This window comes from Aythya fuligula, chromosome 17 (assembly GCF_009819795.1).
Source record: "Aythya fuligula isolate bAytFul2 chromosome 17, bAytFul2.pri, whole genome shotgun sequence".
Taxonomy (NCBI): domain Eukaryota; kingdom Metazoa; phylum Chordata; class Aves; order Anseriformes; family Anatidae; genus Aythya; species Aythya fuligula.
Window position 1 is genome coordinate 5,795,504 of NC_045575.1, and position 16,163 is coordinate 5,811,666.

At 55.2% G+C, this 16,163-nt stretch overlaps 1 protein-coding gene across 3 annotated transcripts in view; it reads left to right on the top strand.

Annotated features, from left to right (window-relative positions):
- Positions 1-16,163, top strand: part of KSR2 (kinase suppressor of ras 2) — a 54,854-nt gene that overhangs the window by 34,704 nt on the left and 3,987 nt on the right. For all 3 annotated transcript variants that reach the window (XM_032199288.1, XM_032199290.1, XM_032199289.1), the window contains 6 exons: positions 74-115; positions 425-491; positions 1,009-1,057; positions 1,636-2,003; positions 11,250-11,346; positions 14,076-14,209. In XM_032199288.1, the coding sequence (XP_032055179.1) occupies positions 74-115; positions 425-491; positions 1,009-1,057; positions 1,636-2,003; positions 11,250-11,346; positions 14,076-14,209 (757 nt within the window). The remainder of the gene's footprint in view (positions 1-73; positions 116-424; positions 492-1,008; positions 1,058-1,635; positions 2,004-11,249; positions 11,347-14,075; positions 14,210-16,163) is intronic.

Sequence of the window (16,163 nt, forward strand, 5' to 3'; positions counted from 1 at the left end):
GACCAGGCTCGGGGCTGGAGTTTTGTGGGGGGACCCTACCTGGTTGGCACTTACCCCCCGCTCTCTTTTGCAGCCTCCCATTACTACAAGTACAAGCAGCAGTTCATTTTCCCAGGTAAGGCTCTCCTGCGAGGCCGGGTGCTGAGCTGCACCCCTTGGAGAGGGGCAGGGTCCCTCTGGGGTTGGATGCATGGCTGGATTCGCGCAGGGAGGTGGAGCTGGGTCCCCCAAAGCCATATATGCTCCCCCAAACCCATACATTGCTTTAGGACCGCATGTGCCATGAAGATACTACAGGGCTGGGCAGCCCCAAATTATCCCCAGAATTGCACCCGGCTCTGATCCAAGGATTTTAGGGGCAGGAGGGAGGGCTGGGCTCCCCGGGGGCTCCCCACTGTCTCTCACTGTGCTCTCTCCTCCCCAGATGTGGTACCCGAGACGCCGACCCGAGCCCCGCAGGTGGTCCTGCACCCTGTGACCTCCAACCCCATGTGAGTGCCGGGCCCTATGGAAAAGCCCTTTTGGGATGCTGGTGGCAGTGAGAGGTTTATGTGCTATAGCAGCATGTGGGTACCAAAAGTGGTTGTAAGGAGGTAGATGGGGATTTTTTTACATCATTTTCTTCCTGCTGATGCAGCCCTGCCTCTGAGATGGGGACAATTTGACCCCCCAGGTCCTGATGTCAGAAACAAATCAAAACTGAGAAACCACCTCAATGTGCCACGAGCACCTGGCCAGACTTGTAACATGGTCAAAGCTGTGAGGTCCCAAGGGGCTTCTTGTCACCAACCCCTCCTGGGACCTCAGCGATGGATCCCATCCATCCCCCTCCTGTGCTCATTCAGCCCCTCGGGTGGCTGCAATTTGTGGGGAAGGGGCGCCTCTCCCCAATTAGCAGCAAGGCTAATTAGCCAGCACTTCTCCTCACTCATCCCCTGGGTGAGAGTGACGTACCTAGCATTGTTTTCACACCGCAGTTGGGTTTTTTTTTGTTTTTTTTTTTAACAGCCTGGAAGGAAATCCATTACTTCAAATTGAAGTGGAGCCCACGTCAGAGGTGAGCTGCTGTGGGTTTTGTTTGTGGGGTGAAAGGGAAAGTCCCCAAACTGAAGTTGGTTAAGGCAGGGTTTGGGGATTTGGACTTTTGATGCCTTCATTGTCTGTGCATCTCCAGAAACGATTGCACAGAACTGTCTGGGTCAGTGTGGGGCTCTGTGGGCACCCAAGTCACGGACATTTCAAGGCGTGTTTCAAGGCACCCGGTGAGATCAGCATTTCTGCAGCAAAGCTGCAGATAAATGAGTTAACAGCCAGGCCTGATCCTGCCCAGGCACTGAGGGACGTGGTTTGGTGATGGGGCTGGGCAGTCTGATGGCTGGGCTCAGTGATTTTGGAGGACCTTCCCAACCCAGCTGGCTCTGTGCAGGTCCCTCATGAGCTTCATGTCTGCCCTCAGCTTTATATTCAGTGAAATTTGATGAGATGCACAGAAAATTTGGCACAGGGAGAGCATCCCCTCAGCAGCAGTTCCCCAATTTGTGTCGCATTGCGTGGTGCAGCCCCATTGAGCACCCAAGGGTGGCAGGTGGGTGCCGGTACCCACACACGCTCACCTCCCCGTCCCCTCTCCTGCAGAACGAGGAAGGTGCCGAGGAGGCGCAGGAGTCGGAGGACGACTTCGAGGAGATGAACCTCTCGCTCCTCTCCGCCCGCAACTTCCCCCGCAAGGCCAGCCAGACCAGCATCTTCCTCCAGGAGTGGGACATCCCCTTCGAGCAGCTGGAGATCGGCGAGCTCATCGGCAAGGGCCGCTTCGGGCAGGTCTTCCACGGCCGCTGGCACGGGGAGGTGGCCATCCGCCTCATCGACATCGAGCGGGACAACGAGGACCAGCTGAAGGCCTTCAAGAGGGAGGTGATGGCCTACCGGCAGACGCGGCACGAGAACGTGGTGCTCTTCATGGGGGCCTGCATGAGCCCCCCGCACCTCGCCATCATCACCAGGTAGGGCCCGGCATCTCGCGTGCATGGTTTTCTCACCAAAAAGTCCTCCTGAAGGCCAACGATACCTCTTGATAAGGTGCCAGGAGGCCAGTCCTCCTTGCCCTAGTGGAGGGATGTCCTCCATCTCCTCTGACACATGCTGTGGGACAGCAAAACCCTCCTATGTGGGGCCAGGCAGTTTAATCTCCGGGAAACGCAGAGCCTGGAGGTTTGTTTTAACCAGGAGGAGCGCAGCACGGTGCTGTCTCAGCAGCTTCTGGCCCAGAGGGGGTTTTTGTGTGGTCCCTTCCCCAGTGCTTGGATGAGTGATGGGGTCTGGAGGGTGTGAAGCAGTGGGGCAGCAAACCCCACAAGTGGCCTGGTGGTGTGGTAATGGCTCAGGCATCTGTCTGCAGGCTTAGCAGGGCGTGAGTGTGGCATCAAATTGTCCTCGGTACAGCCAGAAGGGCAGCGGAGATGTGGGAATCTGGGCGCGCTCAAGGAGGGCTGGTGCTCCAAGGGGCTTGTCCATGGGGACTCCTCACTCCCAAGACCCTACAAGATGAGTCACAGTCTCCTGGAGCGTTCCTTATCCTTTCCCAAAGTATTTGTCCCTGTGGTACCCCCAAAATTGTGCATGGGCCAGGGCCAGGGGAGGGAGACGTGGCCTTCGGGCACAGAAGCAGAGGCACCGTGCTGCAGAGACGTGTTGAATCCCCCCGTGTCTGCCCTGATCACCGAGCCTTGACCTGCCATCATGTAAAATCCATCTATCCCTGAATATTCAGCTGCTCCCCCACCTCCAGGTGATGAGTGCAGCCGAGTTTCCCCGAGGTGAGGCTGAATTTCCATCCCTCTCCCGGCAGCGTTTCGGGACGCAGAGCCACGAGCCCTTTGCGGCGCGGGTCTGCTCGCCTCTCCAGTCCTATTCAACCCCAGGAGCGGAGCAATTTATTTGATTTTATTTTATTTAGCTCTGAAGTATTTCCTATTCTAACGCCTCTTTATATAAAACCGCTCAGGTGCTGCTCTTGACAGCTTTGACAAAATAAATACGTGCGCCGCAGCCGCTTGATGCATTAATGGGGCTGCCAAGCACGCCGCTCCGCTTTCTTTTCCTCCCCAGCTGCACCCGGTCCTTTTTAAGGTCAAAATACGGCATTACGGGATTGCTGGAAAAACAATCTGCACTCACAGCATCGCTGAGCGTTGCGTGCTCTTCGCCTACAGCCGTGAACTCACTTTTATCCCTGTTCTTCGAAGGCTGGAGCAGCATTGCTGTAGTTTTTTGGTTTCAGCCGGGGGCTGTTCAGCCTCCTCCTGCTGTGCTTGTGCTCTCTGCACGATCTGCTCGTGGCCGGTGCTGGTGCTGGGCTGGCTACGAGGGTTCTGGAGAGCTGAGGAGGAGGAGGGTGGTGGATGGAGGCGCAGAGAGCAGGCTCAGCGGATTTTTGGGAAGCCCCAGACTGCACAGCCCTTAGCCCCGAGGTGATTTCCAGGCACATTTTATTCCCTTTGGGGCTTTCTGTGGGGCTTTATTCTGCTGCTGCATCCTCAGCAGCACCACTGGGGCTCTCATGGTGCTGCCTGGGCAGGGTGCAGGGATGCTCCCCGGTGCCTGGGGTCCCTGCCACATCTTGGAGCCCCTTCTGCCATGGCACAGGCAGGAGCTGGTGTCTGGGGATGGTCCAAGGCACTGGGATGCTGAGGATGCCCAGACAGGAGCTGCTGGCTCTCCCAGGAGGGGCCCTGCTCCTTGGGGGTGCCCAGAGATGCCCACGCAAGGACACGGAGAATTTTCCCCACCGAGGGAAGCGAAACCCCTGGCAGCTATTGCAGCCCCCCCGGCTTCCTGCGGCAAGCTCCGAGCAGCTGCCTCTGCCTGCAAGGGGCTTCACCGCGCCGTGCAGCCCGGAGGGGTTATTTATAGGAGGGTTTATTTTTGCTTTTTCACATCCCCACGTCTTCCTTCCTGCTCAATCGTGTTATTCCAGGCCGCTCATCAGCAGGCAGCGATCTCCCCCTCCAAACCCCGCAGCCCGCGTGCAGCTTCCTGATGTGGAAACATCATCACAGCCGAGGGGAAACTGAGGCAGGGCTGCCTTTTGCCTTCTTGGGTGATAACCATTGCTCCAGCCCGAGCATCCCGAGGTGTCTCCTCCCAACATGAGCCCACAAGTCGGGAAAAAGGGGAGAAATTCAGCTGCTCGTAGGAATGCAGCAGTGGTTTGCACGGTGGCGGCTCCGCCGGAGTTGCTAATGGATTTTCTCCTGGGTAATGAGCGGTGGGGACAGTTAGCATTCATCTTAATTAGTCTCGAGCAAGAGCGGGTGGGAGCCGTGGTGCCGCGAGTAGTGCTTAATGGACAGCGCGGGGAGCGGCTCCCAAGTCCTCGGCCGGGTGGAGAGGAGGGAGTGAGAAATTGCGGTTTGTGCGGCACGGGGGGGAGCCAGAAGTGGCTTCTGCTGGCGATGAATGAGATGAAGCCGGGTCCGGGTGAGCTCACGCTGCTGCCGTCCCCATCCGCAGCCACCAGGAGGGAGGTGACACCTTGGCCACCTAGTGGGACCCGGCCAGGACAGAGTATCACAGTTTTACAGTGCTGTCAAAAAGGCTCGAGCCACCCCCGGGGTGCAGAATCTGCAGGTTTCTGGGAGTCTACGTGCTCCTTCCTGGGGGGAAAAAAAAAAAAAAAGGACCCAAATTTTAGTGCTTATCTATCCTTTCTGGCACTCTGAGGTCTGGGAGAGGGGCTCAGCAGCTTGGGGCTTTTTGCGGAAGGCCCTTGTGGGATGGGAAAGTTGCTTGCAAGCAGGAAAAAAACTGGGTGCTGTGCACCCAGCAGCCTGGGATGCTCCTGGCTGAGTTTTGGGCTCTTGCTCCTCATGGTGCAGTGCTGGAGGGACCCCAAATTTACCGGGGTGCAACCAGGAGCCAGGTCCATCGCTGTGAGCCTCCTGCCTGGGCAGAGGAGCCGCCGGGAGTGCTCTGATTGATGTCCCCGGTGTAACCCTCTAGGAAGACCAAGGAGAACGGTGAAGAACATAAAGAATTAAGCTTTACAAGGCCAGGTCCACGTAAGGAGGATTAATTTGCTGAAGGTGCCTTTCAGCAGGGGAACGCTGGGTTCTTGTGCCGGAGAGGGAGCAGCTCCCAGCGGCTCCCCGCAGCCAGCCCATGGATGGGGGGGAGCTGAGTGCTGGGGATGAGCATAAACCAAGGGAAAATATTCCCACCTCTGCTCTGGGCAATAAGGTGTTTGAGATGTGAGATTTGAAGGCATCTCTGTGCAAAGCAGCCGCTCAGCAGAGGGCTGGCAGCCGGCTTGGCATAGCAAGACATCCGCACCGCCCAGCGAGGCTGCTCGCGAGCCAGACATCGAGGATGAAAAGTGTCCTTTTGGTGACATCCAACTCAAAGGTCCCATTTTTAGCTGCTTTATCACGGTGTTTTTAAATGCAGGGTGGGTGCTGTTGGTCCTCCCCGCGTTCCCTGCATCACCTCCTGTCCCAGTGAGCCCCTGGGGTTGGGGAAGCTGCAGGGATGTGCTCCTCTCACTCCATCCGTGGTCAAACTGGAAAAGGAGTGGAAGGAGGAAAACACCCAAAACTTTGAGGTTTATATGACCCGAACAGCAGGCTGCTGGGGTAAAGGGATGGCGCTGCAGTGCCTGGGAGCTCTGGCCCCCTGTTTCTGCAGTTAGGGGAGCTCCTCTCCTCCTGACATTTACAGCGTCCCAGCTCAGCTGCGCAGGATTTGGGGCTTGTAGACCTTATTGCTTAGGGAGCTGGGGGATGAATATTTATGGGATTCAAAGGACAGGGGGTTCTCTCCCTCGGGTGCTTTGTCGGAGAGCAGAACCAGCGGGGTTTTGCCTCCTGTGAACCTCCTCGTGCACTGGAGTCCTCCAGCACCTGCTTTGGGGCTGAAGGAGCGGGCTCCTTTCCTACCTTTTCGGTTGTTTTTCTCCTCCAGCTTCTGCTGCACTTCTCCTTCCATAGCATTTAAAGTAATGAAGCCCATAGATCACATAATAAATAGGTATTGACTTCTTGCCACGGGCTGGATCAGAATTGATTGACCCGTGGGAATACACTTCTTTCCAATCAATAGGAGGCCATCAGGCTGGATAAATCTTGATAACGACTGACAACGGGAAAGTCAATACGTGTATTAATATATACATTAAGCGGGCATATATCTTCCGCCTGGAGACAGCGCTGCTCGTGGCAGCGGGAGGAGCGGGACGGGAGGGGAGGAGACCGAAATATTCGGGGTGAGGAGGGTTTGGGGTTGGGGAAAGGCATCGGCACGGTCCTTTGGGGTGTGCTTTGTGCCCGAGAGAGAGCTTGGGGCTGAGTCTGGAGTCCACGTCCCGGCTGGCAGCATCTGATCCATCCCCGTGGGCAGCACATTAAGGGAGCGAACACAAGTGTTGTTTTGTTTTGTTTTGTTTTGTTTTTTGTTAACAATTATTACGATGGCTATTCCAGAGGACAGTCGGGTTCGAGGGAAGCTGCCGTCTCGATCACAAGGCTTGCTGCTTCTTCAAAAGCAGGGGTTTCTCTATTTCTTTGGCATCCTGAAGTTGAGAGTAGCAGAGGGTTCAGGGATCAGGGAACACAGGCTACCAGGAGGGGTGAAAGCATCCTTGCATGTCCCTGTGCACCCAGCCAGCCCTCCCCGAGCCGATTATGAGCGCACCCTTCCCAAAGGCACCACGTATCAAATATTCTGGGGCGACTTGTTTGCCACCAGGGCTTTAGATAAGCCTCTGGGGACCGTGGCTGCTTTGCATTCACCTGTCTCGTGGCTGTTTTCAAAGCAGCCGTAGAAGAGCTCGCCTCCTCTGCCACTATCTCCTTGAAATAAAAATGCATAGAGTTGGCTTTTTCCAAATAACTATTTTCTTCCAAAGCCGTGCCGGGGCTGTGGCTGCTGTTTGCGGGGACTGATTGCCCTCCTCCTCCTCCTCCTCCTCCTCCTCCTCCTTCTCCTCCTCCTCCTTCCCCAGCCCTGCTGGTTCTGTGCTATCAGGGAGGAAAATCCAGCTGCCTGCCTCATGTCTGTCTGAGGATGTTTCCATGGGGCAGCAAGCGAGGGCTGAGCACAGCAACGTGTCTTTGTGCCTCCTGTGCCGCGTGCTGGTTTTGCTCGGCACACAGCAGGCTCTGGGACTGAACAGCTCGCTCCTGGAGGGTGCTGAGCACCCTCCTTCCCTTGCTGCTGGAGCTTTGGGAGATTTTTGTATGGAAACAAGTGTTTGCTGCTTGATAAAGCCAGGGAGAGCCTGGCTTTGGGTGGGAGGTGGAGTTTGTCCTGGGAAGTGTTTTACCTCCCCAGGGATGCCCCAGGAAGGTCCGGGCTCGCTGCTGCTGCTACTCAGGCTGATGCACTCGTTGTTTTTGTATTTGTGGCCCAGCAAGGAAGGATTGTGTTCCCCCAGTGCCCAGGAGGAAGGAAACCCCACGTGGCGCTTGTCACCAGCGCTGGGGGCGAGGAGGGAAGGCAGCTCCCTGCCTGCCAGAGGATGTAGCGATGAGGTGGAAAATGAAGTTAAAGCTGAAGTTCCCGGGGCTGGGAAGTTCCCCCACTTGGTCTCGGGGTGTTAGTGGCTAAGGGAAGAGCTGCTGGGCTTCATGCAGATATTTCAGCAGCGGAGCATCCCGCTGAAACCAGCCCTGGCAGGGCTGGGATTTCTCAGCCCCCAATCACAGCGGGTGCTGCTGGCATCCCAGCTGGGGATCATGCAGCTCTGGGTTCCTGCACGGCACCCGACATGTGCCAGCTGTGCCTGTGCTGGTCCTGCCTGCCAAGCAGCGAGTCCCAGCGATGTGCCTCTGCTTGCTGTGATGGCATCTTTCTTAATATTGCCCCCAAATCGCTCCTTTTTGGCATAATGCTAATAAGCAGTAGACTGATGGCGGATCTGGAAGCATCCAAGCAGCCTCTGCAGAGCCCTTCCTTTGCTCCGGCTTTGCCCGAGCTCAGATGTGACCTGCTGGCAGGGGTAGCTTTATATTAAAGCACTTATTAGTAATTCCCACTCTCTCCTCCTGTCTCTCCCCTGGGCGGATGATGCCGGCTATCACCATGGCATCTGAGCCCGTTCCCCATACATCAATTCAGCAGCAAGCGATGAGCTGCCCGAAGTCTGGCATTTATCACTTTGGGGTGTTCACAACGATCCTATTTAGATCCTATTTAATGGCCCACCGTCACATTTGTATGGATGGTTGGGCAGGGCGAAGAAAAGCGCACAAAACCTGCTGAAGTGACAGCCTCACGAGCTGAGCACGGCCGCCGAGGTGCCATCGGGTGCGGAATTTGTTCCAGCATGAGTGAGCAGGAGCCAGGCTGAGGTCTTAAACCCTATCGAGGTGATGGCCATCAGTACTGCAACGAGGACGAGGCTGCTCCCCCCATCAAATGGCAGAAATATCAAGAGGCAGTGCTCCTGCTCTTCCTAACTCATCCCTCCCGAATTGTTCCTCTGCAAGTCACTTTGGCTTTGCTCCCGTTGCTGATGTCTCCAGCCCACGCTGGTGAAATGCAGAGTGTTTATAAAGCAATTTGGGATTTGGCTTGCTTGGCTGAACACTTCAAAAACTCATCTTGAATAGCAAGCATCTGCAGTGGGATGGGGCCGGGGCTGTCCTGGGGCTGGGGAGTCGGCGAGGAAACATTTGGGGTCAATGTGAGGACCAAGGGACCCTGGCTTTGGAGGGATTTGAACATCTCCCTGTTGCTTTGGTTGGGTTTGGTCTCGTGTCACCACCTTGCCCGGGTGCAGAGAGGTTTATTTCGCCTTCGTTTCGGGTGTCACGCCGCGTGATCCGAAGCGGGGTGGGTGCCACCTCCCAGCACCAACCGCTCGAGGCAGGGATGCGTGCGTGCGCCCCCGGCACCTCGCTTTGTGCGCTTTGAGCGCTCCGTGCCCGCTCCTCCCGCCCGGATGGGGACTATTCACAGCGGGCGAGGAGCGAGGAGCGAGAGGGACCCAAATTGCCGGGGGCTGCCATGAAAAGGTTCCGCAGGTGCTTGCTAAATAGACTCAGGTGCTGCATAATAGGTGCAAACAGGGCTTTGTGGCTGCGTTGGCAGCTCCTTATCCAGCGACAAATCGCTAGCAAACACCCGGTGCGGCTGGGTGAATTCACACCGAGGAGCTATTCATCAGCAGGGAGCGAGTCACAGGGCTGCGTCCCCAGGGACAGACCAGCAGTGGCTGCATGTCCCCAAGCATCGGGGCTCCTGTGGCCGCTGCCTCCCTTCGTGGAGCCCCCATGGCTGGGAAGGCAGCAGAGATGGGAATCTCGTCGGAAAGGATTTATCACTGCACTTTGGAGAAGCAGCAATCGGTGGTTGTTTTTTTTCTTTTCTCCTCCTAAACCAGTCCTTTTTATTCCAGGAAAATAGCTGATGTTAACTCACTTTGGGGCTGAAATCAAAGCTAAGCTCTTAAGTTGAATTTGTAGTGTTGATTCATAACTAATCCAGCCCATAAGCAACTTCTGGTAACAGTTTGCTCCAGAGGGAAATCAGCATTTGCTGGGGGTTGGGGAGAGTTGTGATAACGTGTGTGTGTGTGCATAATGTGTGTGTGTGTGTGCAGCCAGGGACGGCGAGCTGGGGCTGAAGCTGTTAACCTGTTGCCTCGTGGGGCTTAAGCTCTACAAGTCTATTTAGCAAATCAATGCAGAGAACTTCATGGTGGAGACAGAATTCGTGTCCGTTATTATTCTGCCCCCTTCAATTCCAGCTGCAGAAAGCCAGGGGCACGGATTGCCTTTATCACTCATTCCCAAGCAATATTGAGAGCACTGGCATCCTAATCTTCAGAAAAACTCATATTTGTCCCCGACTGCAGTCAAACTATTCCGGCAGATAAAGCAGCTGGTTTAGCTAGAGAAAGCTGACGTTTGTGACTGCGGATGCTGCAGCTCGTGCGGTCGCAAGTGTGGCTCCTGCAGGTGCTGGCGGCTGGGCAGGGGCGAGCAGGCAGCTGCAGGGGTGGATGCGAGGATGCCCCGAGCCCTGCGGTGTCTTCCTGGCTCATGTGCATGGGGCAAGGCTATTTCCAACATGATCTGCAGGAATGTGCTTTGAAAGGTGCTGTCATCTTCCCAAAAGATGTGAAATTTTGTCTCGCTCTTGTTCCTGCTTCGCTGCTCAACCTGGGCATGGTGCTCGTTAGTACAATTTGGGAATGGTGCTCGTTAGACACATGGAGATTTGGGCTTTGGGGCACGAGGTGCTGCAAGCCCATCTGAGGGGACCAAGCAAGGATTTATCCCAACCCAACCAATTTAATCCCCAAAAGTGCTGCCGGGAGCTCAGCATTCCCCTTCTTTCTGGAGGTGAGCCCCTGCAGTTGGGTGGAAATTTGGGGACATCCACACCTGCCTTTGCTTTGCATCCCAGGGGATGGCAGCAGGCAGGAGGAGGGGAGCGTGGACAGGAGTTAAATCCTGCAACTTCGTGTTCGTTAACGAGAACAAGATCAATTAACATCTGCGCTTCCTGAAGCCTCTTTAACGAGACGCGCGCCTGCCTGGCGCTTTGTTTCTCAGGCACAGGTACCCAGTCCCATCCTTCCAAAGTTGCCTGTAATGAGCGTGGGTGGATGTAGAAAAGCAAAAAAAAGCCCCTTTTTTGTGGGCGGGAGTCGAGGCAGCATCCACCCACGTACTCCATTATGATATTCAAATGTCAATATATTTTTAATTGGTTTATATGCCCCCCCCTCCCCCTACAGCTGCCTTTGGTAATTAAGGCTCTGTAAATAGATTTTACTGTAATTGGTACGAGAAGGAAAATTGGAGGACATTGTACAGTGCATTGGGGTTTTTTGTGTGTTTTTTATTTTTTTTTTCTCCCTGTCTTTCCTCTTTTGACTCATGTTACATCTGTGAGCATTGTATCCCACAGGGGAAGAGGCGGGGAGGAGACGCGGACAGTTTTGCACCAAAAAAAAATAAAAAATAAATAAAAAAGATGCTTGCTGGTGAGAGGGCCAGCTGGGCTGCTGCTGGCCGGGACATGGGGACAAGATGGGGACGAGCCCCAGGGATGGCACTGGAGGTGGCAGAGCTGGCTCCCTCCCTCCCAGTGCCCCCAGTATCGCTGTTGAGCCCCCAGTGCACCCCATGATGTGCCAACCCTGGTGGCTGTCTGCCACCCCTGCCCTTGTCACTGGGGGATGTTGCTGGGCAGGGGATTTATCAACCGTGCTGTTATCTTCTCCTTTTCTCCTGTCCTTCCAGCCTGTGCAAAGGACGGACTCTCTACTCGGTGGTGAGAGACGCCAAAATCGTCCTGGACGTCAACAAGACGAGGCAGATAGCGCAAGAGATCGTGAAGGTACGGCGTGCTGGGGAGAGATGGTGGCACCATGGGGCCAGGGCAGGACCCCCCCGTGTGCGTGTCAGCACCCAGCCGAGCTGGCCCAGCACCCACAGCACCTTCTGGGTCCAAAACACGGGGCTGGCAGAGATCCCTGAAGCTCCCAGGGGATCCAAGGGCACCACGGCTGGCCCAGCCTGGAGCAGAGGCCAGGGAGGTGCAAGGGGCATTGGGCAGATGTGGCTGAGCCCCATGCTGTGGTGATGGAGAGAAGCAACAAGAAGTGAACCCCGTGTCTTTGCTGGGGCACCCGGCTGGTCATGGGTGCTCCTGGCCCACCCCATTGGGCTCCATGCCCATCCCATGGATGCTCCCAGCCCCTTGGGTTACACCATCCGCCCCACACGTGCCCCAGCCTGGGTGGTGGCACCTTCTTGCAAAGCTCTGGATTGAATTTGGGGTGTCCGCTTTATTTTTTTCTTTCTTTCTTTCTTTCTTTCTTTTTTTTTTTTTTTCCTGATCTGTATTTTCTATTTTTAAAAGAAGGATTTTTCCTGCTGAGCAAACATCTCAAGCATCAAATATGTTCTTGCCTCCCAAATGCTCACAGCAGGAGTTGATGGCTCGGGCCGGCCCCTCTCTCTGTACCAGTTGTTTCCTCCCACTGGTTGGGGTTTCAAGGAGCGGGCTGGGAGGCTGCTGTCTCCTGCGGCTGCCCCTGTATTCGACGTGGGTTGGGGACCTGAAGCCCTTCATGGCTTTACAGGGAAACACTAGCACAGGAGATCTCAGCAGGGCTGGACCCGTGAGAAGGGAGCATCACTGTGAAAAATTCACCCGTGACATTTGCCAAAGCAAATCAGCAAAAATGCCGTAGACCCAGCTTCATCCCTGATGGCAAACTCCTGCACCCTCTCCTCTATGACAGGGCTTGGTTGGGTGCCCCCTGAAACCCGCACCAGGCAGGGGATGCTGGCTCTGCCCTGAGGAGGTGGTAGAGCTGCAATTAGCAGAGGTCTAATTGCACGGGGTGGGCTTTGGCAGGGCTGGGGAGCAGCGCCCCGAGGAGGTGCGGGTCGGGCGACGCGGGGAGCTTTGGCTCCACCACCCAGCCCAGCGCTGGAGTGACTTTATCTTTTGATTCTCCGCATGAGACCAGAGATCCTTTAAGCTTATTGGATTACCGGGTGCAAGGGCTCTTGTTCCGCTGCGATCCTCGGGAGCCGAAAGTTAATTTGTTTAAGGAGCGAAGCCGGCAGAGGGAGCTGGCTTTTCGCTCACGCGGGGCATCGGAGCAAATGACGGCGCTGCCGTGCCTTGTCTCAGATGGAATTTGCTGTGGGATCTGTGGTATCCCCCGCGGAGTCACCGGCTTCGTCAGAGGGGCTGATTGCTCCTCCAGGAATGCCTGCAGCAAAGTTTTTCCTGTGCTCCCTGGTCTCTAAATGCATCGTGGAGCAGAGCCATCGTGGCAGTCATCAGCTTGCAGGAGGCTCGGTGGCACGGCTGGAGGGTGCCCCAACCTGGACCTTGGCACCCACAGCCCCTTCAGGAAGCATCCCTTCCCATTCTAACCTTCCCCATTCTAACCACTGCATCCCAGCTCTGAAACTCAGCCCCCAAACCCGGTCTCTTCTCAAGACCCTCAGCAGGAGGTCGTGGAGGCTGCACCCTCCTCCCGGGGTGCAGGGTCTGGGTGCGCACCCAGATTTCGGCGTGGTGCTTGGCCTCAGGATGGGCAGCATTCACGAGCTGATTGCAGGGTGATTGACAGCCCCAAAATGCCAGGAAATAATTGCACAGTAGATGCAGCACCGTATAGCTACCGCATGAAGAACATGAGGCACAAAGGCACTGGCGGTGTCTTACAGCAGATTTTTAAACCTTATCCTTGCTCCATGTGCTGGGATTTGCAGACCCCTAACGAATCCAGCTCCGGCTGTGGCACCTTGGGCATCTGCAGCCCCCCATGGTTACCCAGGGCAGGTTCCCACATGGTCCATGGCCATACATGAAATGATCAGAGCTCAGATAGTGCCTTGTGGAAACCCACTTCAACCCTCCCGTGCCAGTGGTGAACTGATAATTGCTCTCAAGCAACAGTTCAGTAGCCCCTTTGGCATTAATCCTTGGGTCCTTCCATCTGGAACAAGTTTCCCCAGTCTGCTTAGGAGGATGAAAAGTGGGGCAGCACCACGAGCCTTGCAGCCAGGATAAATGTCCCCAGCGCCGTCCCGTTGAGCTACGTGTCCGCCCGCAGGCTGCTCCATCAGATGCCGCGTAACAAGCCCGGTGCAGCCGAGTTTGGATTTCCCACCCGCGGCCTTTTTTTTTGCCTCATTAGCAATAATTTTAATTAACCGGCAAGTAGTTTTTCCTAGGGGAAGGGAATTAAGGCAGGACTCCTGCGAGGCTCTTGTTCCAAGTCTAACCGTGCCGGTGCGCACGTGGGAAGCCCTAATGGCTCCGGCAGGGGATGTGATAGTGGGATGGAGAGCGTTGCCTTGTTCCCCCTCCGCTCCCAACCCCAAAAGAGAAGGAAGGCGAAAACATCACCATCAATTTCCCAGCGGAGGATTTCAGGGATGCTGCTTTGCTTTGCCGTTTCTTTCTCTGTGTAATCAATTAATCAGGGAGCAGTCGTGGGGTTGCCCCTTTTCTGGTGTTATCCTCTTCGTTTGTGCTTCTTGTTCAGTTCTTTCTTTTTTTTTTTTTTTTTTTTTTTTCCTCTCTCCCTTCTGCCCTAGGGGATGGGGTACCTGCATGCCAAGGGGATCCTTCACAAGGACCTCAAGTCCAAAAATGTTTTCTATGACAACGGGAAGGTGGTGATCACGGACTTCGGCCTCTTCAGCATCTCGGGTGTTCTCCAAGCAGGCAGGTAGGACACGGCGCGATGGCAATCCTGGGTTTGTCCCCAGTTCTGGAGCTCCCTTTTGAGCTGGGGACATGGGGCGGGACCCCAAAAGCTAATCTGCACGTGGCTGCCTGTGTCTGCAGCCTTGGTGAGCACCAGGACAAGGGGGCCTTTGGGTGTCCATTTCACCAGGGCCAGGAAAGCTGCCTTAATTCCTTGTCCTTTCCCCAGTGATATTGCTATAATCCGATGGCATCTGCTCCATTCCCTGCTCCTTGGCTGCTGAATGATGCCGTGCTGGTGACCTTTTGGATGCTACAGACATCTGGCTGTGGTGTCTGCACCAAGCCAGAGCATGGAGCAGAGCACAGCAAGCAGAGAGCCAAGCTCGGGACATTTACAGCATCACAACGTTTCGTTATCTCTTTCAGTTTGAAGTCAAGCATATTTCGTAAATGTTCCCTATTATTTTTTTTTTTTATTTTTTAAAGTGTTTGGGAAGGTTTGCAAGCTGTATGCATGGCAGCGCAGAGAGTTTCAGCAGTCGTTCAAAGGAAGAAAAGCAAAGCTGGGTGGGGGAAAGGAAATGAGGGGAAAAAGAGTAGAGGTTTTATGAGGTTTTATTTTCTGGTTTGGGTAATACTGAACAAAAACCATTGCTGGTTGTGTGGTGCCCAGCTGGCCTTCTGGGGCTGCTTTTGGCCTCACCCACTGCACATGGTGCTGCTGGAGAGGTTGTGGCTGGGGGGACTTTGCTCCTGCCTGTATGAGGCTGCAGCTCACTGCAGCAGCAGCAATAGGCTTTGGGTAAAAATGGGCAGATTTTGCCAGGGGGCAAAGATTTTTCAGGAATGAATGTGTTGTGGATGTGTCCCACGGTTGGTCAGAGCCTATGATATTTCCACGATGTTATCATCAGCAATGCTCTGGAGATAAAAAGCAAGGTGAGGCACCGGGGAAATGGGAACCTGGTGCTGTGGGTGATGCACGGCTGTCTCTGCCCAAGATCGGGATCACATTGGGGGATGAAACCACGAAGACTGCTCAGGAGAGGAAGGAAGGCACACGGGGCTGGGCAGAAATACGAGGTCTAACAGGAACAAGCAGCATTTTGCTAGGAAAATGGAAACCACAGGGAAAATCCTGCAGGAGGAGCTTTGGGGGTGGCTGCCCTGGACTGCCAGCCCCCCACGTGTCTTCTGCTGGTGGAGAGCTGGGGGAAGGCTGGGATCTGCACTCATCATTCACCACAGGTTCTGAAGCAGAAAGTGCCTGCAGGTCTGGTTTCCCTGCTCAGGGTGGCTCCTTATGGCTGGCTATGCTCTCTGGCAGATGAGGAACAGGAATCGAGCCCAACCTGGGTTCCCTGGAGGCTCCCCACGTGTGTGTGAACAAATGTTTGCAGGTCAGGTGAAGGTTGGGGATGTCACTTTATGTGACTGAGGGCTACAGCCTGGCCGGTTTTCCCAAGGGCTAAAAATTGCTGGGGTTTCCAATTCCTCCTGACCCACCCAGCACAAGGCTGCCTGGAGTTCATGCGAGCACCCGGCACAGCGAGGCGCTCACCCTGCTAGATGTGAGAAGCCTATTGAAACTATCTTATCCTGGTGATCTTGTCTTTATTTTTTCCTGTATTTAAACATCGCAGGGCTCGGTAGGGCTGCTCTGTAATTAGGAGAGGCGTGGGGTGGCTTGGAGTAGGCTGAAGAGCTCTTCTGCTCTCACTCTTGCTCTGCCGTTTAGCAGTGGTGCTCGGCACTCAGCTGGTGGTGCTCCTCTGGTAGTCAAAGCGGGCAGGGCAGTTATGAAGGCAGGCGAGCTTTTGTTACAAAACCTCAAATTGTTGTAATTTCACCAAATTTGGGATTGCACTGTCCGCATGGTGGGGCACTAAGGAGAGGAGCCATCGAGTCCCAGGGCTCCTTCAGCGGTCGTGCGCTCTGTGCGTGTCCCCACACATCCTCGGGAAGGCGTCAAG